This window comes from Sander lucioperca, chromosome 5 (assembly GCF_008315115.2).
Source record: "Sander lucioperca isolate FBNREF2018 chromosome 5, SLUC_FBN_1.2, whole genome shotgun sequence".
Lineage (NCBI taxonomy): Eukaryota > Metazoa > Chordata > Actinopteri > Perciformes > Percidae > Sander > Sander lucioperca.
Genome location: NC_050177.1, coordinates 26,490,741 through 26,514,488, shown reverse-complemented (window position 1 = coordinate 26,514,488; position 23,748 = coordinate 26,490,741). Strand labels below are relative to the sequence as shown.

The window sequence follows — 23,748 nt, the reverse complement described above, 5'->3', positions numbered from 1 at the left end:
GCTAATTTCGCCATTCTGTTGCAGAAGAAAGACATTTAATGGATGTTCAAGGATGAGGCCTAGCTAAGAGATGTTTATTTAAAGTAACACGATTGATAAACATGATATTTACAGTCAGCAGGCTTCAGATAATTCCATCTCTCTCGGGTATCAAAACAACTCTTATATTATTGAAACCACAATCATGGATGTATTAAGAGAACGACCACAACACGATTTGGCTATTTGTAAAATATTCCTGAGAGCATGTGAAGGTATCGTGAGTTGCGCACTGTTTCGATCGCTCCTATTGGTCAATCCTCCACCGCGCCCACTTATGACGACATTTAATCTAGCCGGGCTCTTCCGGACATGTTTGCTGTCAAATCCAAAACGTAAATAAAGAGTAGTAGTTTTATTAGCAGCCTGTAATGTGCTGATGTGGTGCTTCACTGTGAAATCCCTAAAACATATATAACATTTCCTGAGTTTTGTTGTCAGCCAAACCTTGCAAGCTAACGCGCGATGCTAACTTGTTAGCTCACTAACAACTTGTGAGCAGCCTGAAGTTGTGAAGAAGTCCTGATGACCAGACGAAGGTGAGGAGATGGGCTCTGTTCGCTGGGCTTTCCGCTGCGGGTCGTGGACACCGAGCAGGTCTGACTGGCTGTTAGCTGCTCGCTGCATTCAGCGGGAGGAGAAAAACCGGATCGGACAGTTTGCGTTTGCTAAGGATGCAAAGTCAGCCATGGTGAGTGTGACGGCACACGTTTGTTTCTATCACCTTCTGCGTGCGGTATAATTCATCACACTATCACCCAACTAAGATCCTTTCCTACTTGTCAATATATCTAGGTGTAATCACTGACTGTCTGTCTATCTTTATATTGCATCAGGCTGGCAGGTTGTTGCTGAGGAGATTTGTGTGTGAGAGGATGGGGATCCCCTGGTCACAGATCAGACTGGAGCGATCCCCCAGAGGGAAACCTTATCTGAAGGTTCATACTATGATTTTTTTTTTTTTTTGTATCTAAACTATTTCCATAAACAATTACAAAATACAGTTTTGTGGGTTTGAACAAGGTTTGGATGCACAGCATGATTTTGTACTAACCTGCCCACCAGTGGGTCAGTAATTGTCAAAAGACAGTGATAAAGTATTTTAATTCACATGTTGATAGCCCCTAAACTACACTTGAGTAGTGAAAATTAGGCAAACATAGTGTTTTAGATGGGGAGCCACCAGAACAGACACTTTGCACAGGTGGGTTTATGTATGTACATCTTGTACAGTTTAAATAAATTAACTTTAGATGCTACTTGGGCACTGGTAATTGTTGAGCTCAAGACATAGTTTATGTCTTGTTATACTGGACTGTTGCTCTGACTTAGTTTTCCGTATTTTGATTTAGAGCTTAGAGCATACTTTCCCCCACTTGTTTAATAGCTTTCAGAGGATGTTAAAGTAGTTCCCTGATGGCCATGTTCTTTGTCATATAATTTTAAAAAATCCACTATTTGATTACTGTCTTGCTGTCTGCGCCCAGGTCACTTCAGATTCAGGTCCTGAACTCCCGGCCTGGAGTTTCAACCTGTCCCACCAGGGGGACTACGCTGTGCTTGCTGCAGAGCAGGGGGTACAGGTTGGGGTGGATATCATGAAGACCACCATGCCAGGTAAATGCTGAGGATAACAGATGGAGCAGCATTAACAATATCAACCAATATAGACACATACATTGACATCTGAAGATGCCTTACTGGCAATTAAGTGGTAAAAATAGTACTAAGCTTAATGTTTTTGTACAGTTTTGGGTTGCATGACTGAACAGTTTGACATTAATTTGGGGATTTTATTTTAGGCATTTTGCTCTAAAATAGGGATGGAGTGAAAGGGGTTAAATTTGGGGAAATAGTTTGACTTGGGTACACAAAAGCTCTCACACACACACACACACACACACACACACACACACATACTGGTTGTTACAGATAACAATGGAGAAATAATGATTTTTACGACAAATCTTAATGTCTCCTGTAATATGAGACTTTCCAATATTCAAACATGCTTGAATTAATCATTATGCTACTGTCTGAATCCTGGCAAAAGCTTAAAGATCAAGCTACAACATCCTGTGTTAGCTGTCCATTTCAACCATCTCACATTAATGATAATCAATCCATGACAGTCAAATCTGTAAGTATAATCAGTAGGGTTGGGTACCGAAACCCGGTTCCACTATGGAACCGGTTCCTACGCAACCGGTAGGAATCGGACCGGATTAGAACGCAAATTTTGGTTCCTCATTTCGGTTCCACTTAATGTGTAGACTGAAATATTTTCCCTCTGTCGCTCCGAAACGGACGTAAAAATATCACACTTTCTCTGTAGTCTACCGTTAGATAGCTACCGTAAATGTAGGCTACTTTTAAAATGCCATATTTTCCCTCTGGGCTCACCAAAACGGACGTAAAAGCATATTACGGCTACCACATCTATAAAAGAGCCTTTCTTTGATGTCATTTTTCAGTTTTTCAAGAATTGGTTTAGGAATCGGAATCGTTTTAAAAGTACCGGTTCGGAATCGTAAAAATCCAAACGATACACAACCCTAATAATCAGTAGAAGTCCTAAGAATAAGGCAGAAATTGTATTGCTTATGTATTCTCCAATCTGACCACAAGAGGGCATGGTTGCCTCATATATATATATATATATATATATATATATATATATATATATATATATATATATATATATATATATATATATATATATATATATATGTATATGTGTGTGTATATATGTGTATATATATGTATATGTGTGTGTGTATGTATATATGTGTGTGTGTGTGTGTGTGTGTGTGCTTGTTTTACTATATTCGTGGGGTCCAAAAACCGGGGAATACAGTATACTTGTGGGGTCTGCACAGCCTTGTGGGGCCCAAAATGCTGCACCCCACAAGGTTAAAGGGCTGTTTGAGGGTTAAGACTTGGTTTTAGGATTAGGGTTAGAATTAGGTTATGGTTAGGGTGAGGGTAAGGGTTAAGGTTAGGCATTTAGTTGTGATGGTTAAGGTTAGGGTAAGGGGCTAGGGAATGCATTATGTCAATGATGGGTCCCCACAAAGATGGTGAAACAAACATATGTGTGTGTGTGCGTGTGTGCGTGAGTGCGTGCGTGCGTGTGTGTGTACTAATCTCAGTCCTCACACTAATCTCAAAAGCTGAGTATGTTTGGATAATCTATATGAAAAAAAGGTTGTTTTTATCTCTGTCATACATCTGACGCCTCCCTCCATCTTCCTCTCACCTCATTTTGCTTTCCCTTCGTCTCCCTCCTTCCCTTTTTCTTCTGTCTTTGTCTCTGTCCCTCTTTCTCCCTCCTCTTCCATTTGTTTTGGCCCTCACACCTCTCCACCCTCCCTCCCTCCTTCTTTCCCTCTAGGTAGCATCTCTGTGCCGGAGTTTTTCCGCATCATGACTCGTCAGTTTACCGCGTACGAGTGGAGCGTCATCCAATCAGCCGGCTTGGAGAACCAGCAGCTTGCCGCGTTCTACCGCCACTGGGTAACCATGGCAACCATACTACCCTGTTGTCACATTTCATTACTGCTGGGCCCAACGGGCAGCCTTTCGGTGTGAGAAGGAAGCGTAGGGAGAAATAAACATTGACAATGTCCTTTTGAGACACAACATTTTTTTCCTCCTCAACTCTCATTTTTCTCACACTCTGCCTTTCATCCTCACAGATACTCAATAGCCCTTCCTTTCTTTCCCCTTGTTCAGTTTTTCGTTTTTTATTTCTTTTTCTTGTGTATTTTCTTTTTTGTAGACACTAACACACACACACACACACACACACAGATGGACAGCAACAGCAACGGTGGTGCTAAGTAAAGATGTTGTGAGATTGAGAGGGTGGCACAGAGACGTCAAGCTCTGATATCATCACCACGCTGTTGACTAATGGCAGAGTTCGATGGTTACCATAGCGATTAGCCTTGTAATACTCTTATTGTGGCTCGTTGGCTGCCGAGCAGGGTTGGTTTTGGCTGGACACACACGTATTCACACACAGACACAAAGTGGCTCTTCTGTATACACTACATGTGTGCATAGATTCCCATCTGCTGTGGTTTTAAGTTAAAGTGCTACTGAGCCAAAATACACCACATGCACACACAGACTGTCCTTCTCAGCTTTGTCAGGCATACATTTGTCTTTGGCTTTCATATGTGCTGGTGATCATTTTCCGGGTTTAACTGATTTAGCTTTCTCCTCTTTCTGCCAAGGCCTTAAAGGAGAGCTTCATCAAAGCCATCGGCACGGGTCTGGGCTTCAACCTTCAGAGGGTGGAGTTTCACCTGTCCTCTGAACCGCTCACACAGAAATATGTACTGCGCCAGACCAAGATGCATCTAGATGAGGAAGAAGAAGAGGACTGGATATTTGAAGTGAGTCTGTTTGAAGATGGGTGTGAAGAGTAAGGACAAAAAACTTTCTAAAAAAAGCTAGAAGTTGTGTCTGTCAAATGACAAATTGGAAAAGAACAAGACAGATTCAAGCCTTGTTTGATTTCCAGATAAAAAAATAAAATAATAAAGATTAGACATGAAAACATTCCAAAGAGATCAGTGACATGATGACTTGACAGTTTACGTACAACTCCCGTGCTCCCAGAAGGTTGCGGTGTGTTGGGAGCAGCCTGCAGTGTTTTCTATTAATCAATTGCCAAATTGGCTTTCTCCTATCATCTTAAATCCTGTGACATCTACTTATGTCATATCTTGTTTGAGATTCTGTGGGTTTTTCATTTGTATTCTTCCTTGTTTTTATTCTTCCATGGTTTATATTGCCCAAGAGGAGCTTTGCCTCATGCAAAATATTGTTTTGAGCACAGATTAAAGGAATAGCTAAACGTTTTGGGAATGTGTGTGCCTATTCACTTTCTTACCAAGACATAGATGAGAAAAAATATGCTCTCTCATATCCGTCTGTTAACAGCAAGGAGACAGTTAGCTTAGCTTAGCATAAAGACTGGAAACAGGTGTCCGAAGGTGAGGAAATCTGCCTACCAGCACCTTTAGCTCACTAATTAACACGTTATATGTCATTTGTGAGATCTTAGCTAGTCCCACACGTAACCTCAATGTATTGTTTTAACGGTTCTCTTGGCAACAGTTCGTACAACACATCATAAGTTACGGTTTGTTTTCAAAAGAGACTTGAGGACTTTCAAAAAGCCAATATCAACGTTTCAGCTTTAGTGCCAAATTATCTCTTTACACAAGGCTTTAGTAAAATTTGGGCATGACTATACGGAAAGCTGAGTTTGTCCTAAACATTTTGATATGACACACATGGGAATAAATTATATGCCAATACCTTAAAAAGGTAAATTTAAGATATGTGAAAATGCCCTTAGATCTCAGAGTTTTGTTAGTGCCAATATGCATGTTTGTAGTATATTACCATCTAGATGTATAGATGGAAATTATTTCAAATTATCGTTATCAGTTAAGTGTTTTAAACAGCACTTCCTTCATGCCGAATCTAAAGATACATATCGTCAGGTTGAATAATACAGCTAGTGTTTGTATAATATGAAGAAAAAAAAAGTTTAATAAATACTACTTAGTTCGATCGTATTGGTGGGATTTGTGTAACATGTAGAACCAGTTTGACGCAGCCTTTAGAAATCAACTAGCTTAAAAGCAGCATGGCAGCGCTGATGTGGGGTCCTCCATGCTCCTCCATGGCTGCCCCCCTTGAATGCATCTGCAAAGTGAATCATGAGTGGTCTTGCAGAGAAATACCCACAAGAGACAAGGGGGCCCTCAAGTGGCCCTTCAGCCTTCCTGACACCATGACAAGAGTTTGATCATCTTTTCTGCTCCTCTTCTCTCCTCACCTTCATTCCCTTTCTCTCCACTTCTCCATTTGATGTTTCTCTTCTCTTTCCTCTCTCTCTCTTTACCTTACCTCTTCATTTAACTGCCCCTTGTATTTTTTTTTCTCTCTATTCGCCTCCTACCCTCTTACTCTTTCACCCATGCCCAGTGGCAGAGGGATTAACAAGTGACTGCTAAAAGGTTACCACTGGTTTGAAAAGCCTGATGCCTCCTCTATCCCTCTGGAGGTTGTGGAGGCTTAATGCTGTTTTAGTGTCTGTGTTTTCACACTGGGGAATAACAGCTCCCTTATATCGATCGCAGGTAATGCAGGTGGCCTCTGAAGTAACAGCAACATACAGGATGAAGAATGTGTTAGGGTACAAAGAATGAAGAGATGCATTATAAAAGTGGAAAAACTCCACCACACTGTCTCATTCACAGCTGGTTCATTTCATATTTATTTAATATGGCTTTCGGTTCAAATGACCCTCATCAGGTAAATAAACAAGCATCATAACAGTTAAATGTTAATATATAGATAAATAAGAGCAAAGTTGCCAATGACAGCTGAAACAGTCGATTAATTAATCTGCAAATATTTTGATATATATATATATATATATATATATATATATATATATATATATATATATATAGGCATTTTCTGTGTTGTATATAATTTTAAATAGCATAACTGTTGTTTTGGACAAACTTGGGCTCTAGGTGTTTGTGATTGGCATTTTTAACCAGTTTCTGCCATTTTATGGATGGATAATGAAAATATAATTTCAGCCCTAATGCCAATTTTCATCAATAAATACAAGTCTTATTTTATCATAAGTAAGTTTCAATTTAACAACATCCATTAACTGAGCAAAAGTAAAAGAATGAAATTAGGGAATAAAAAGTATATATGGGTATGATAGAAGTCTGCAAGTTTGGTTTGAAAATATTGAAATAATTGACTGAATAACTGACTTTGAATGCCCCAGCTGGCATCATTAAATATGATTGGTAATGACAATCTATGAATAAAGTACCTAAATTAAAAAGACAAGATAATATTAAAATATAAAATGAAGGCTAAAATAGATTCTGAAGGAGTAAATGAGTGCTAAATAAAATCTCATGTATTAGATGCTTAAATCCTGGAAAGTGTCATTACACAAAGACGTGCTTCACAACGTACAGACGTTCCAGACTGCACTAACGCACCTAAAGAAGAGAAGCTGGTCCGTACCTTTTTCGGATTTGTCTCATATACAAATAGACAAACTAAGAGCTCCAAGCGTTAATAAAGAGATGTGACGAGCGGCAGTGCTGTTGACCTCATGTCCTCTGGCTCACAGTGTGCTGATTGGCTAAATATGAGAGCAGCTATGGGACTTATTACTTCCTGCTGACCTCTGGTGACGTGACCCCTGCAGCCTTTAGACAGGAACTGAAGAACATAATAACACACTTTCAAAACAGACTGTAACAAAGCCAGTAAAACAGCAAAGTATAACAAATATTCACATTTAAATACAGTTCCTGGTGATATTTCTATCCCTCTCTTTTTTGCCATTCTGCCATTTTATAACTAACCCCCTACTACACATAGACACCACCACCACCTGTTACTCTCACATTTACACACTCAGCCTTTGGCTTTTAATGTCCAAGCAATGGCATTGGCAGTTTTATTTATATAGCACCTTTCATTACATGTAAAGCCAAAGTGCTTTGCATTAAAAATAGCATGAACATTAAAACAAAGCATGAATAGAAATAAGAATACAGAATAAGCATCAACATAACAAGACAATCTACAAGTGCAACCACACACACACACACACACACACACACACACACACACACACACACACTCTTACACAATAAATGGTATATTAACATAATATACACATATTCTAATCTGCTTGAGATGAATACATGCACCAATTTCTCAGAGGCAGATTGAGATATGAATGCTCTAAATTTTGATTATGTATTTTTTAAGTGATAAAATGCCGTTTTGGTGATATTGGTGATGTGATTTTCAAAACAATGCCAAGGTTTCTGACTTGCTCACTGTATTTCAGAGACAGTGAATACATTTTCTGTCTATGACTTTTAGGACCAACATCGAGACTCTCAGTCTTAGTATTTAGCTGTAGAAAGTTTTTGCACGTCCAGCAATTAATATCATTAATACAGTCACGACCAGTAGAACGCCGTGCAACGAGTAACCAGTAACATAGCTCAAGCACGGCGTTCGTCGTTCGACTGGTATGTATACATGAACGGTACTGTCTTTCTAAACTATCTTTTTAATAAAATGCCTGTACACTTACAAAGTTCTCAATGCTTCGGTTTACATGTAGGGACCCTCATTATGCTACAGTGGAAGTGTGGTGATATTTTGAGCCTTGTTAGTGGTATAGAAATAGCTTTAACTTTACCCTCTGCCCCGACGACTAGCGTTATAAGCTTATTAGCGGTTTGCAATGAAACTAGTCACATTCGATTAGCATGAAAACATGTCCCAGAGAACGGTCGACTCGGTACACATATGTAATTAACCCCTAGGTTCATTTTGCACCGGATTTGTCCTTTAATGTAACATTTGTTAATGAATCCAACCATATTCGTCTGTTCAATGGAGCACATTACATCAAAAAATATACAATGCTGATCAGAAATGGCAACATCTACAGCTAACATCAAGACCTTTGGGGAAAAAAAAGGTCAAGTGTGCGACCCTTTGTCACTTGAGATTATAAAATCAATAGTTATTTAAAATAAAAGTTCCCCCAGTTCTTCCAAAAATCCCTGTCTCAGTTTAGGAGGATGATAGACAGTAGTGCAACAGGGGATATGGAATTAATAACTAGACCTAAGTATTCAAAGCTCTGGTAAATACCAAAAGACACAGATGTTTGGCTTAAAAAAATCCCCCCCCCCCTTCCTGTTAGTCCTAGTGCAATGTCCAAAATTATAATTAGCAGGTGAAGTTTCAGTCAGCTCCTTTTTTACCAGTTTGATCAAGCCAGGTCTCTGTTAGTAGCATATAATCCACTTTGTGAGCAGTAATGATGTTATAGACAATGAAAGTCATTTTGGCTAAAGATCTAACATTAAGCAGTGCAAGTTTCAGAGTGCAAGGAGAAGTATTAGCAGGGACAGACATAGAAGGCTTGATATGTTTAAGACAGCTATTAACTCTGCTGTCTAATGTTCATAGACAGCAGAGTGGACCCTCTGTAGTTTGGCTGAATGCAGTCTTGTTTAAAAAAGCTTAGCTCCATTAAGAAATCAAGAAAAGTTGTCCACGAAAATGATGTTGATAGTATTACAGTAGACTTTCAGCCAGATATAGAGCTGGTGTATGCAACTGAACTTCATGTTGAGAAGGGGCCGGAAATTACATTTACCAACATATTTTGTCAGCTACAAAGGCAGTTGCATTTGGAGTAGAAGTTATAGAGTGGACAAAATTCCGTACCAAAAAACCCTTGAAAGGATGTTTTTAGGATAAATAAGCCTCAACAGGATGGATATACTGTAGTGGGTGTGTGGACTGAAACATGTATGTTCTTTTAAAATGTGAATATAGGATGCAATGACAATGATAACATGTGTTATGTTAAAGTAAGGAGGCCAACCTTGAGAAAGAAAATCTGCATAGATCCACGTAAGCATGGCCAGAAAACTGGATATGAATCTGACTTTGCCACACGTATTAATCATACATGCTGTAGAATAGATTTATATCTTCAAGCTGGGCATCAACATTTTCCAATGAATGCATGTATGCTTGATGTTTCCTGGTATCATAGGCACCGTTATTGCTTGGGGAAGCGACATGTGACTAGTAAATGCGGCAGTTATCTGACTGAACCTTAGCTCGCTCTCCTTAAAAAATCCTGGAAACAGATTTTTACATGCATATATTTAATAGATGTGGATGCATCCACGGTGAATGTCTGTATGAACGTCTGATAAGGTTGCACATTGGCATTATGTCATATGTCATATCATTTTGCCCTATTTTATATAGTTTTTGTAAGTATTTGCTCTGAATTTGAATGAGTGTAAAGGTTTTTTTTATTTAGTGTGTGTGTGTGTGTGTGTGTGTGTGTGTGTGTGTGTGTGTGTGTGTTTTTTTGCAGGAGAGCTTGCTGGATGCTGACCATCATATTGCTGTAGCACTCGGTCCAACAGACAGAGCAGGCACCGCAGTAAGGACACATAATATTAATGTGTGTGTGTGCATGCTTAAATAGTAATTTAACATCAGGCTGAAAGGTAGTGTTTCACTGCTTTCCCTGGCACATTCTGGAGTACACCTGTAAATCACTGCAGCATATCAAAACACTGGAGATCAGAGAAAAAGATTTTCAGGTGTTGTTGTGTTACCCTTTAAAGCCAGATTTCCTTACAGACTTTAAACAGCATACATTAATTTAAGCCTCCCTTATGTGCAAAAACACAGAATGAAGGCTTGTAGCAAATTCTAATTTACAAATATTGGTTAGCATGAGTAATAATCTATAATCTCAATCTGACATAAGAACCAATTTGACGGTGAGTCGATCAGGTGATGGATAGACAGTTATCGACAACAACTTCTATGCCAAACATTTGTAGGTTTAATCTTCTCCAATAATGAGGATCTACAACTTTTGCCAATCTCTCTCAATGGGGTGAACAGTCCCTTTAAAAACTTAAAATGAAATGAACTTGTTAGTTGCAGCATTATTGGACACTCTATTTCAGTAATTATAGACTCTCTTCTCACTTCATTTCAGCCTCTTCGTTCATCTCTTCCTCCTCCCACCTCATTTACGCTGCTTTCGTTCAGTGACCTCATCGCCTCGGCCTCACCTCTGACGGAGGAAGACCCTGCCTGCTGGGAGAGCTTCAACTTGAAGGCTGAAGCTCCACAGAGACAAAGAGAAACGCACACATCCAAATAACCACCTGTCTCATTCTGACACTCACCACACACACACACACACCTTTCATAAGTGCCAAAAAAGAACACTGAGACTGAAGCTGCTTTCTCATTCAACACGTCCAGTCAAGTTTATTTATAAAGTAGTCTCTAGTATTAGTCTCGGAGGACTTCAGAATCCATACAGCATCTGACACCTTCTATCTTTAGAGCCTCAGTTCAGATGAAAACAAAATCCACAAAAAAACTTTTACATGCCTGATACGCTCACGCAAACATACTGTGCAGTAAACACAAACATTTAATGTTGATGAGTAGATTGATATCCTGTAAATTGTACTAACTTCCTGTGTAATTTTAGGATACTCATTGTCCAAGATTCTGCATTGAGCTCCTCCTTATTGATCTTTGTAAACCCTCAAACAACAAATTGATTGAAATAAATCTGTTATACAAGGTGTATATAATGTGTCATATGTACCGTAAGATAAGTAATGCATAATTCATAGATAAATAGATGATAATTAATAGACCATATTTACTTATTTTAGTCAAATCCTCATGTGGATCATAGATGCAAGGATCAAATAAAGAGTTACACTAAATTGCAATGTCTGCAGGGTGTAAGTGAAAGAAACACTTTTCACATTACATCTATATTTAAGATTGATGTTGCTCTTAGTGATTTTACCCTCTCAAAGCCTCTGTCTTTAATTATTTTCCCCAGCAGTTATTGTGAGTTCAACTCGAAGCAACATATAAAGTATCCGATAACTACTGCACGTTCTGTTGTAAATGTTGATCTTTTCAGTCTTGCCCTCACTCCCCTCTGTGTGTCCTATTGCTCTTCTAGTCTCACATGTACATGTGTACAGACCTGGGTAATTATTCAATGTGATTACTCATCAATATTGAGTGGTATTTTACTTCATGATTGAATTGTGTTAAAAATTCTTCTCATCCAGTTATTGGTTATTAAAAGCTTTTATTTGACATTTTTCAAGAGGTTTTTTTTTCATAATCTGAAGCATTACAGTGGATCACAGTTTGCAAATTAATTCAAAATCCCATTATTGTGGTATTATTATACTATAATATATATACACAATATATTATTATCTTGTATATAGGATTTTGCATTCATTTTTAATGTGACAAAGGAAAGACTATTTTTGTAACCGTGTGTGTGTGTGTGTGTGTGTGTGTGTGTGTGTGTGTGTGTGTGTGTGTGTGTGTGTGTGTGTGTGTGCGCGTTCATGCGTGCGTACGTGTGTGCGTCTTTCCACACTTCCTCTATTTTTAATCTTTCTTTCCTTTTCTCTATCTTGTCTCTCCTTCTGGTAGCGCATCTATTTTAATTGGGGACATTTAGTCGACCATCGCATTATCTCTCTCTTTTTCTTTGCAGTTCATTTCTGCTACATCCTCCCTCTCTTGAGGACACCTCATAGATCTAGCGTCATTCTGCAAGTTTAACCCTTCTTTCTGCATCACATTAATCGCAACATATAATCATACGCCTTCTCCCCTGCACACAGATGGAAATGACAAGTTAGAGGTCAAGTGGTGTATGTGCAATTGGGTATGCGCCATGTTTGTGACATTACACACTGCCTCCCCTTCTCACCCTAGAGGTAAACAGATACATAAACATACAAAGTGGCTGCTGCAGAGCATTCGTCTTGTTACCGTAATTATTTGAGAAAAATGTCAGGAAAAGGACATTATTGGCTATTAGATTTCTGACAGGAAATATACAATTGTCTGAACTGCCATGACCTTACACACACAACCCTGACAGGGCTGTGTGACATGGACATGGTGAGATGGTATGGGCCCGCTATCTGACACCACGACCTTTACACCTGCTGCTCATCTTCATTTTTTTAGCATTGATTGTGCTTTGTGTAATTATGGGAAGTGATGCTATAGTCACCTGCTGTCTAAATGACTCCATAGAGTTCCTTTGTTTGTGTTTGTATGTGAGAGACGCAAGTATAGACTATGTCGCAGAGTAAGTGTTGTCATTTAAGTGGATGTAGCACAGCATGTGCATACACGTGTATGCTGTGAGTGAAAGAAATAGAGCTTGAAAACACACACATGCAGTCATTGCCTCCAGCTGGAGTGAATTAGTTTGCCTCCTCACCATCTTAAATCTTGTGTTCTTTACAGCAGTTAAGGAGGAGAGAGGAGGCAGTGGGGTCAGACTGGAGTCACACAGGCTTACCTCAGAGAGAGGCCATTTTAGTTGCCTCATGTTTACTGGCGTGTCACAGAGGAAACTTTTTTTTTTAAATGGGGACAACAGTGTTTTGGGCATCAGACTGAGAATTTACCCCGAGGAAAGAGATGAGATCCAGCTCAGCCTGCTGTTGAGGATATGAGCAGAGTTTCTTTTTTTAGAGGAGAAGTCAGAGGAGGACACTGTGTGCCACATTTGGACTTTCGCTGCCACACTTTTAAAATTAGATTCAGTTTTAAAGTTGCATAAATGTTTCTTAAGCCCCTGCTTAAAAAATGAAATGATGTACTGTAGGAAGGACAGCCAAAGTGAAAAAGCCTGACTAGCAGTGTGCTCAGCAGGTAAACTTACATATTCAAATGTTTTGCCATGCTTGCTAGAGACAGGGCTCTAAAAACATCTTTCTGGCAGAAAGATGAGAAATTAACAGGCTGCAATTAGCTTAGCATAAAGACTAGAAAATGGAGAAAGAGCTAACCTAGCTCAGTCCAAAGGTAACAAGTCTGCGCACCAGTTACCTTTATTTTTAAATTTCGTTATTTTGTACGAAATATAGAAAGACAAAAGACAGGGCCTGGCTAGCTGTTTCTCCCTGTTTTTGTATGCTAAGCTAATATTGTACAACCTGTTGCTGGTTGTATCCTTAATGGATGGTTATGATCTTCTCATCTAGCTCTCTGCCAGTAAGCAAATAAGCACATTTCCTAATATATTGAACTGACTTGGATTTCCAACTCTTGTTTAGGAGAGGGAGATAGGTAAATATAACAGGTCGTCAGGTTTAAAACATTCCTGAACCACTAAAGTTGAAGAGCAAGTTTTAAGCTGAAGCCTAAAGTGATTTACTCTGGCATCAAAGAACAGACTTTGTTATGTCTGTCTGGCCGGCTGCAAAACATATTTGAAGTTTCTTTTTTTCTTCTTCTTCTTTATCTCATGGATACTTGATTCTTTGGGAGTGGGATTCTACTTTGATGTAGCTGGCAGCTTGGAGACAGCAAAGATGTTGCCCTGAGTGAAGCTTTCCTTTTTCAGTCCAACCTTTGAGGTTCATGTTTGCTCAGATAAACAGTGTCACTGCGACTGATGAAGATACAATTTGTTATAACTCTCAAACACTTTGGAGTTTTATTTTTCAGTGGTCTATACTGTTTAACTTTTGCCACCAGACCAGTTTTTCCTAATTTATTGTTTTTATGTTTGTGTATATGTGTCTTTAGTCAAAAAAGATTATCGCTATTTATTTTCCCCCTGTTTTGAAACATGCTCTGTGCATCCCAATGTGTGATTAGAAAGTTATGCTGAATTTGACACCATCAAAACACACACTTGTACACATGGCAGATACATAATACCTACACAACCCAAACAGAAACATTAGCACATGTTTACACTTCTCTACACTTCTGATTACAGACACATCCATTGTAACTGTCTGCTGCATGCTTAAATAATTGGGTATTTGTGTGAGCTCTTGTGCTGAGTGTTGTGTGTGTTAAAGTGTGGTTCATGTTTATAGGGAATTAGAGGATAGTGTAAAGGAACTAAGTTTAACCATTCCTTTCCTCTCAGGGTAATCATGCAGAATATCACATTGTTGATGAATCTGTGTTGCATACAGTATTTGAAGTATTTGTTCATAAAGACAGCAACACACTTTCTTATCTGATATTTAGGTTTTACCAAAAGCACTTGTTGTAATGGTATACATCTCTACTGTACTTATCAGCAGTCAAAATGTGTTGCTTTCCTTATCTGTACTTTTTGGCTCAGTGTCACCTTTGTTATCATTTAATATTTTGAGGGATAGACTAATCTGCTGACTGATGTGTTTTGCTTTCTTCTGATACCATTTTTACTGCAGCCACATTGGTCAAACACTGCTCTGAAATTGGTTATGACATGGGCTATGGGGGAAAAACTTACAATAACAGGGTATACGCAGAACTCCTAAAGTTAAATTTAATAACTTTAATATCTTCTTTCCAAAGACCCCTTCCATACATTTTAAGACCTCGCCACTTTGAGTTCTAACCGGTTACATTAGCGCCACACTTTAACTTACATTTATCATACATCGATTGTAAGATAGTGCAAGTAAACAGTCTTAGTTTGTGATAAGTTCTTGGACCACTGTATCAATGTAACATAATACAAGATAGTTAATTGACTGACTAACCCAATGCAAGGTTTATTACAAAGAATAATATCAATGAGAGAGAGCGAGAGCTAGAAACACAATACACTTGGACTCTGTGTAATTAGGGTACTATATATTGATCTTTTCAAAGGATTTGGAGAAATAGGAAGCCAAGAATTTGACAACATTGTATAGCCAGTATTTGACCAATAAACTGAACTTTTAAAAAAGGGAATATATCGTCACTGTTTGGCAGAAAACTTGTATCTACATATTTCATCATTTTAATTTCTCTTCATAAATCAATGGTATTGGTCACCCTTTACATCTGTCTGTGGGTTTTACAGATATTTAAATAGTGACAAGGAAACTTTTTCTGACTTTGTCTGAAGTAAATAGCTCAATTAAATTTCCTGAAAAACAACGGTCCGATGGCGACAATATGAAACTTTGGTGAGCTTCAGGGGAGATGTCATAACAAATGTCATAGTAACGTATGCTATATAAATGTCACACTATTGTATGTAATAAAAAATCTCGCCATAAAAATGACATAGAAGTGGCCAGGTTAAGTCAGTTGGTAGAGCAGGTGCACATATATAGAGGTGTATGCCTCGACGCAGAAGGTCCACGGTTCCAGTCCGACCTGTGACGATTTCCTGCATGTCATCCCCCTCTCTCTCCCCTTTCATATCTAGCTGTTCTTTCCATTAAAGGCTGAAATGCCCCAAAAAAATCTTTAGGAAAAAAAAAAAAAAAAAAAAATGAGCCTGATACTGTATCTGAGAGTACAAACAGGAACGTAGGAGAATTAATGTAAAATGTATGTCATAATAATGTCACTATATAGTATGTCATAAAAATTTCATAAAAATTACAGATTTAACCATTTATTGCAACAAATTGAAATACGGTTGTATTGGCGCTGAAGGCTTTGCTCTAATAATGCTCCCTGGATCAGCTAAGCAGCATGCTAAGCTGAAACAGGGAGCACATTGCTGAAACCCCCCTGTATAAAAGAGTGGGCCCAAATAAAGACATTAAAAACCATTTTTAACTTTAAGTCATGTTAACACTCTAAACTTGGTGGTGGAGGCAAGCTTTGCCAGCAGCAGCAGTGTGAGGCAGCATTGGTGTGGCAGGGATCAGTGAGGAGTAGGGAGACATTTAAATGGACCGCCTTGATGTAAGAATGGCTGTGATTGGTTTGTGACTTATGGAAATGATAATTAAATTAGTGGGCATATGACTTCCGTGTCCTGCACGAACTAACGCAATGTCACTAAAAAGTCATAAAAGATGATCTAGTATATTTTGTAATAAAAATGTCATAAAACATTTCATAGAATTGCATATTGTATGTCATAAAAAAATCATAATATATTTAAATGTATGTCATAAAACTGTCAAAACAATGTCATAGTATAGAATGTCACAAAAAAAGTCAGTATAGTATTTTACAAATAGGTCATTAAAAGTCATAGTATAAAGTACAAAAAACGTAAAATAAGGCTGATATCTGAAAGTACGAATAGGAGTATGGTATGTCAAAAATGTCACAGCAAAGTATGTCTTTGTGGTACAAATGTTATAGTAGCTATAGTATGTCACAAAAAAGTCCTAAAAATGTCATAGCCAGTGTTGGGTGTCAGTAACGTAACTACTTTTTCGGGTAAAAAGTAGTGTAACGCGCTACTACTGAAAATGTGGTAACGAAACGCAGTTCCTTTTTCAGTTCGGCGCAACGTTACTTTTCCCAGGGACAGATTTGACAGCGACAGCTGCCTTCTCAGCTGCGCGCTCACAAGCTCCACACGGGACGTGACAGAGGCTGGTAGCAGAGTAATCATGGCAAGCGAGAAGCAGCTAAAGCTAACTTTTGAGAGCGTTTTAAGCTTTGTGGCTTTTTGCTAGACGGCGCTCTGAGCCAGACAGACACAAAGCTGACAACCTCACAGATGGATGCGGTGGAGATGGCCTCATACATACACGCAGCGGACCGCTGTGGACTTGTGTCGGTTGCACGGACACGCAAGGATTTCCAGAAAAGAGGCTGCATGTGTCTACGACAATGCACGGACCATCGTGGCTGCGCGACCGGTACAAGTCCATACAGACATTACATAGTATACACTAACACCGTGTAACGCCGATGACCTGCTGATGTGCATTCAACCCGCGCTGGACTCGTTCATAATGAATCAGCCGTCACTCTGTGAGTAGAGAATCCAGCCTGCAGTGTAGTTCAGACACAGGGCCGTGCAGAGACCTTTTGAGGGGCAGGGGCTCAAATTCAAAAAAGGGCACATGGAACAAGATTTGCTAACAATATACAGTATGTCATCTTTATTTTAAAAACTGTATATTTTAACATAATACTAAATCCACAATACTGTACACCTCAAAATGAAATATGGAGCCTTCGACTACATTCACACAAATATATCCAAAAAATGCAACTGTTGTCCAAGCAAAATGTAATCTTACATACAGTATCCAAACTGTATATAGAAAGTGCAATATGAAATGTTACATAATACTAAATCCACAATACTGTATACCTCAAAATGAAATATAGAGCCTTACATTAGACTACATTCACACAAATACAAGATAACGAGATATCAAACCAGAAACAGTTTAATTGTAGCCTATAAGTGCAACCTGAGCTGACTATCAGATTTCTGTAGCAGTGGGCTAGTAGGCTTTGAATCAGAAAGGGATTTGTAAAGGTATGCAGCATGTTTCAGATTATTTTCTCAAAATATAAGGATGTCCTTTATTAAGTCAAAATGTATAGACCACCAACCTACACCGCAGACTACAAATAACCTAAGCTAATTTCCCAAAGAAGTGACATGTTCTTTTAAGTGGGCTGCTGGTTGAGAGGCAGAAAGCAGACACACACACACACACACACACACACACACACACACACACACACACACACACAACTGTTATCCTACAGAGAACTGCTGCTACACACACACTTCTGTTAACCTACAGAGAACTGCTGCTACACACACACACACACACACACACACACACACATACAACTGTTATCCTACAGAGAACTGCTGCTACACACACACACACACACACACACACACACACACACACACACACAACTGTTATCCTACAGAGAACTGCTGCTACACACACACACACACACACACACACACACAACCAGCGGCACACACACACACACACACACACACAACTGTTATCCTACAGAGAACTGCTGCTACACACACACACACACACACACACACACACACACACACACACTTCTGTTATCCTACAGAGAACTGCTGCTGTCTTCTCTTGTGTATCAGAGAATGAAACGGTGACGCCATAAGGCTATCACACGATGAGTAATTGTGGCCGCGGCAGTTCGTGCAGTTACCGCAAAATGTGACTACTTCAAAGTTAGCTGCCTGCTGGCTGTTTTAATCCTGGAGGAGACTCCAGTATCTAGCGGCAGCGGCTAGAGGCCTTTATAACAAACCAAATGTGCATGCAGGCATTCTCATTCACTTCAAAAGCATACTTACCTGCACTTCAACTTTCTCTCGCTCTTGCTGGCCACGCCGCCGACGGATGGCATGGACTCACTTGTATCTAAGTGGCGCACCTGGCAGGAAGCCTGGTCATCATGTGATATGAAGGTTTAGGTCGTTTTATCTAGCGAATTATTATTGTTAAAGTTACTTTCCATAGGGGGTAACTAAGTAAAGTAACGGATTACTTTTTTAAGAAGTAACGAGTAATGAGCAAACACTACTTTTTAAAAGTAATTTCCCCAACACTGGTCATAGCATAGTACATATAAAAATGTCATAGTATGAAATGTAAAAAAAAGTCATAGTATAGTATATCAAAAAAGGTCATAGTATGAAATGTAAAAAAAAGTCATATAGTATATCAAAAAAGGTCATAGTATAGTATATAAAAGTCATAGTATAGTATGTCGAAAAAAAGTGATAAAAAAGTGATAGAATAGTATGGAGAAAAACTTCATAGTATAGGATAGTATGTCGAAAAAGTCAGTAAAGTATATCAAAAAAGTTATAATAAAGTATGTTGAAAAGTTAGTATATTTGGACTTCAGGACACATGGGTTCAATCCCCGCCTCAGGTACCCCACACAGAAATGTTTGTGTTGAATGAATGTGTACATTTGTTATCATGCGTTTGTCATTTCACGTCGATTTCAACTTGCGAATTTACGAACTTCAACTTGCTAACCTCAACTTGTGAACTTCAACATGCGAACTTCAATTTACGAAGTTCAACTTGCAAATTTACAAATTTCAATTTGGGAATATCCAACTTTGACTGGTATTTAAAAAAAAAAAAAAATATATATATATATATATATATATATATATATTTTTTTGTATAGTTTTTATATGTTAAAAGGCTAATCTTATGATTTTGTTATCCCTGTTCAAATGAGTGTGTCTACAGAAGTCAAAGTATAGTATGTCGAAAAAAGTAACATAAGTCATAGTATACAGTAGTATGTCGAAAAAAGTCATAGTATATTATCTCGAAATAAAGTCATTGTAAAGTATGTTGAAAAAAAGTCATAGTATAGTATGTTGAAAAATGTCAAAAAAATCATAGTATAGTATGTCGAAAAAGTCATAGTATAGTAAGTCGAAAAAGTCAGTAAAGTATGTCAAAAAAGTTATAATAAAATATGTCAAAAAAAGTCTTGGTATATTAAGTCGAAAAAGTCATAGTATAGTGTGATGAAAAAAGTAATTGTATAGTTTCCACATTATTGTATCAATAGCTCTGATCAACAATCTATATCTTAATGTAAACCATGCCCAACGTGATTGTAAAGCAACCAGAAACCCAAACACAGTTACAGGATTTAGTTAAATTGGTTAATTGGTATAAAAGTCATAGTGTAGTATGTCGAAAAAAGTCATAGCATAGTATGTCGAAATAAGTAAAATGAGGTTAGGTGCCTTGCTCAAGAGCACCTTGGCAGTGCCCATGGTATGTCAAAAAAGTCATGGTATAGTATAGTATGTTGAAAAAAGTCTATAGTTTATTGAAAAAAGTCATGATAAAGTCATAGTATAGTTTGTCAAAACAAGTCATAGTATAGTATGTCAAAAAAAGTCATAGTATAGTATTTTGAAAAAAGTGATACAAAAGTCATAGTATAGTATGTCCAAAAAAAGTGCGAAAAAAGTCATAGTATGGTATAGTATGTCATAAAAAGTCATAGTATAATACGTTGAAAAAAGTGATAAAAAATGATAAAAAAGTCATAGTATAGTATATTGATAAAAGTCATGACAAAGTCATAGTATAGTTTGTCGAAACAAGTTATATTATAGTATGCCAAAGAAGGCATAGTATATTGAAAAAAGTCATAGTATAGTATGTCGAAAAAAAGTCATAGTATAGTATTTCGAAAAAAAGTGATACAAAAGTCATAGTATAGTAGTCAGAAAAAAAAATGTATGTCGAAAAAAGTCATAAAAAGCCATAATTTTGTATGTCAATTAAAGTAATAGTATAGTATGTCAAAAAAGTCATAGTATAGTATTTCGAAAAAAAAGTCATAGTATAGTGTGTCGGAAAAAAGTCATAGTATAGTATGTCTAAAAAAATCATGGTATAATATGTCGGAAAAAAGTCATTGTATTGTATGTCAAAAAGTCATAGTATAGTAAGTCGAAAAAGTCACTAAAGTATGTCAAAAAAGTCTTGGTATATTAAGTCGAAAAAAGTCATAGTATAGTGTGATGAAAATAGTCATAGTATAGTTTCCACATTATTGTATCAATAGCTCTGATCAACAATCTCATCTTCATGTAAACCATGTGATTGTAAAGCAACCAGAAACCCAAACACAGTTGCAGGATGTCAAAAAAGTCATAGTATAGTATTTCGAAAAAAGTCATAGTATAGTGTGTCAGAAAAAAGTCATAGTATAGCATGTCTAAAAAAATCATGGTATAATATCTTGGAAAAAAGTCATAGTATAGTATGTCGAAAAAAAACATGGTATAGTATGTCGAAAAAAGTGATTAAAAAGTCATCATATAGTATGTCGGAAAAAAGTGATAAAGAAGTCAAAGTATAGTATGTCAAAAGAAGTCATAGTATAGTATGTCGAAAAAGTCATAAAAAAGTCATAGTATTGAATGTTGAAAAAAGTCATAGTATAGTATGTTGAAAAAATGCATAACAAAGTCATAGTATAGTATGTTGAAAAAAGTCTTAAAAAAGTCAAAGCGTAGGCTGTCAAAGAATCATAAAAAACTCATAGTATAGTATGTCGAAAAAGTCTTAAAATGGTCATAGTATAATATGTTAAAAAAAAGTCATAAAAAGTCATAGTATAGTATATCGAAAAAGTCATAGTATAGTGTGTCAAGAAAAATGCATAAGAAAGTCCTAATATAGTATGTTGAAAAAAGTCTTAAAAAAGTCATAGTATAGCATGTTGAAAAAAGTCATTAAAAGTCATAGTATAGTATGCCGAAAAAAGTCATAAAAAAGTCATAGTATAGAATGTTGAAAAAAGTCATAGTATAGTATGTTGAAAAAATGCATAACAAAGTCATAGTATAGTATGTTGAAAAAAGTCTTAAAAAAGTCATAGTATAGTATGTTGAAAAAATGCATAACAAAGTCATAGTATAGTATGGCGAAAAAAGTCAATAAAAAGTCATAGTATAGTATGGCGAAAAAAGTCAATAAAAAGTCATAATATAGTATGGCGAAAAAAGTCAAACCGTAGTATGTCGACAAGATTAATAGGAAGTCATGGTATGCTCAAGAGTTGAACCCTCCACCTCCAATCTTCATTTTATCTCTAGCAGCTTATCTCACTGAGCTATTTGTGAAGCTTACGATGTATTTGTTGTCCGGCAATTCTAGGTCCAATGTTGTTAAAATGCATGAACGTCTTAAATGGCTGAGTGTTGAAAAAAGACTATTAGCCAATGTGCTTAGTTTTCTTTTTTGTATATGTCATGCAATCTTTTAATATTGTCTGATTAAATGTTGTTTTGGACCCCAGGAAGACTAGCTCGTCGTCTAGGAATCAGCTAATGGGGATCCTTATAATAAATACAAAATAAATAATATAGTATGTCGAAAAAAGTCATTGTAAAATATGTCAGAAAGAAGTCATAAGAAAGTCATAGTATAGTATGTCGGAAAAAGTCACAGTTAAAAAAGCATGGAGCTTTCCTCAAGAATACCTTGGTTGTGCTCAGGAGGAGAACTAGAATCTCTCCAACTAGACTCAATGCTTTGGTCCATACGTGGAGTTGAACCAGTGACCATCCCATGCCCAATCCAACTTCCTACAGACTGAGCTAATGCCACCATAACAGTAAAAAAGTCATAGTATAGTATGTCGAAAAAATCATTAAAAAGTCATAGTACAGTATGTCAAAAAAAGTCATAAAAAAATCACAGTATAGTATGTCGGAAAAAAAGTCGTAGTATAGCATGTCGAAAAAAGTAATTAAAAAGTCATATTATAGTATGTCGAAAAAAGTAATAAAAAAGTCTTGGTATAGTATGTCGAAGAAATGCATAAGAAAGTCATAGTATAGTATGTTGAAATATTTTTTTTGTATATGTCAAAAAAAGTGAGTAAAAACTCATAGTACAGTATGTCGAAAAAAGTCATAGTATAGTATGTCAAAAAAATGCATAGGAATGTCATAGTATAATATGTCGTAAAAAGTCATAGTACCGTATGTCAAAAAAGTCATTAAAAAGTCATAGTATGTCGAAAAAGATGAACTGGGGTTCGGTGCCTTCCTCAAGAGTACCTTGGCAGTGCTCAGGAGGAGAACTGGAACCTCTCCAGCTATGAGTGTACACTCTATACTTTGGTCCGTACATAGAGTTGAACCAGTGACCCTCCCATGCTCAACCCAACTTCCTACGGAGTGAGCTAGAGCCACCCTAACTGGAAAGCAGACATAGTATAGTATGTAGAAAAATGTGATAAAAAAGTCATATTATAGTATATCGAAAAAATTCATGAGAAAGTCATAGTATGTCGAACAAAAAGTAATCGTATAGTATGTTGAAAAAAGTAATTAAAAAGTCATAGTATAGTATGTCGAAAAAAGTCATTAATAAGTCATAGTATAGTATATCGAAAAAAGTCATAGTATAGTATGTCGAAAAAAAATCGTAGTATATTATGTCAAAAAAAAGTGAATAAAAAGTCGTAGTATAGCATGTCGAAAAAAGTCATAAAAAAGTCTCAGTATAGAATGTCGAAAAAAGTCATAGTTGAAAAAATGTATTAGAAAGTCATAGTATAGTATGTCGAAAAAAAAGCTTAGTATATGTCGAAAAAAGTGAGTCACAATTCATAGTATAGTATGTCGAAAACGAAGAACTGGGGTTTGAGTTCAAAAGTACCTTGGCAATGCTCAGGAGAAGAACTTCAACCTCTCCAGCTATCAGACATTTATACTTCGGTCTGTACAGACTTGAAGCAGTGACCCTCCCATGCCCAACCCAACTTCCTACAGACCAAGCT

At 37.3% G+C, this 23,748-nt stretch overlaps 1 protein-coding gene across 3 annotated transcripts; it reads left to right on the top strand.

The window, feature by feature from the left end:
* The first annotated feature begins 304 nt into the window (after positions 1-304).
* aasdhppt (aminoadipate-semialdehyde dehydrogenase-phosphopantetheinyl transferase) lies at positions 305-18,151 on the top strand. Of its 3 annotated transcripts, XM_036001470.1 has the most exons (8): positions 305-730; positions 876-977; positions 1,527-1,656; positions 3,434-3,555; positions 4,281-4,442; positions 10,034-10,102; positions 10,673-10,855; positions 18,103-18,151. In XM_036001470.1, the coding sequence occupies exons 1-7, from the start codon at positions 587-589 to the stop codon at positions 10,838-10,840; spliced, it is 897 nt and encodes a 298-aa protein (XP_035857363.1). In that variant the 5' UTR covers positions 305-586; the 3' UTR covers positions 10,841-10,855; positions 18,103-18,151. The 3 variants fall into 3 exon arrangements, with proteins under 3 accessions (XP_035857363.1, XP_031153102.1, XP_031153101.1); XM_031297242.2 differs by lacking the exon at positions 18,103-18,151 and having other exon boundaries at positions 10,034-10,169; positions 10,673-10,759; XM_031297241.2 differs by lacking the exon at positions 18,103-18,151 and having other exon boundaries at positions 306-730; positions 10,673-11,277.
* Positions 18,152-23,748: the final 5,597 nt, after the last annotated feature.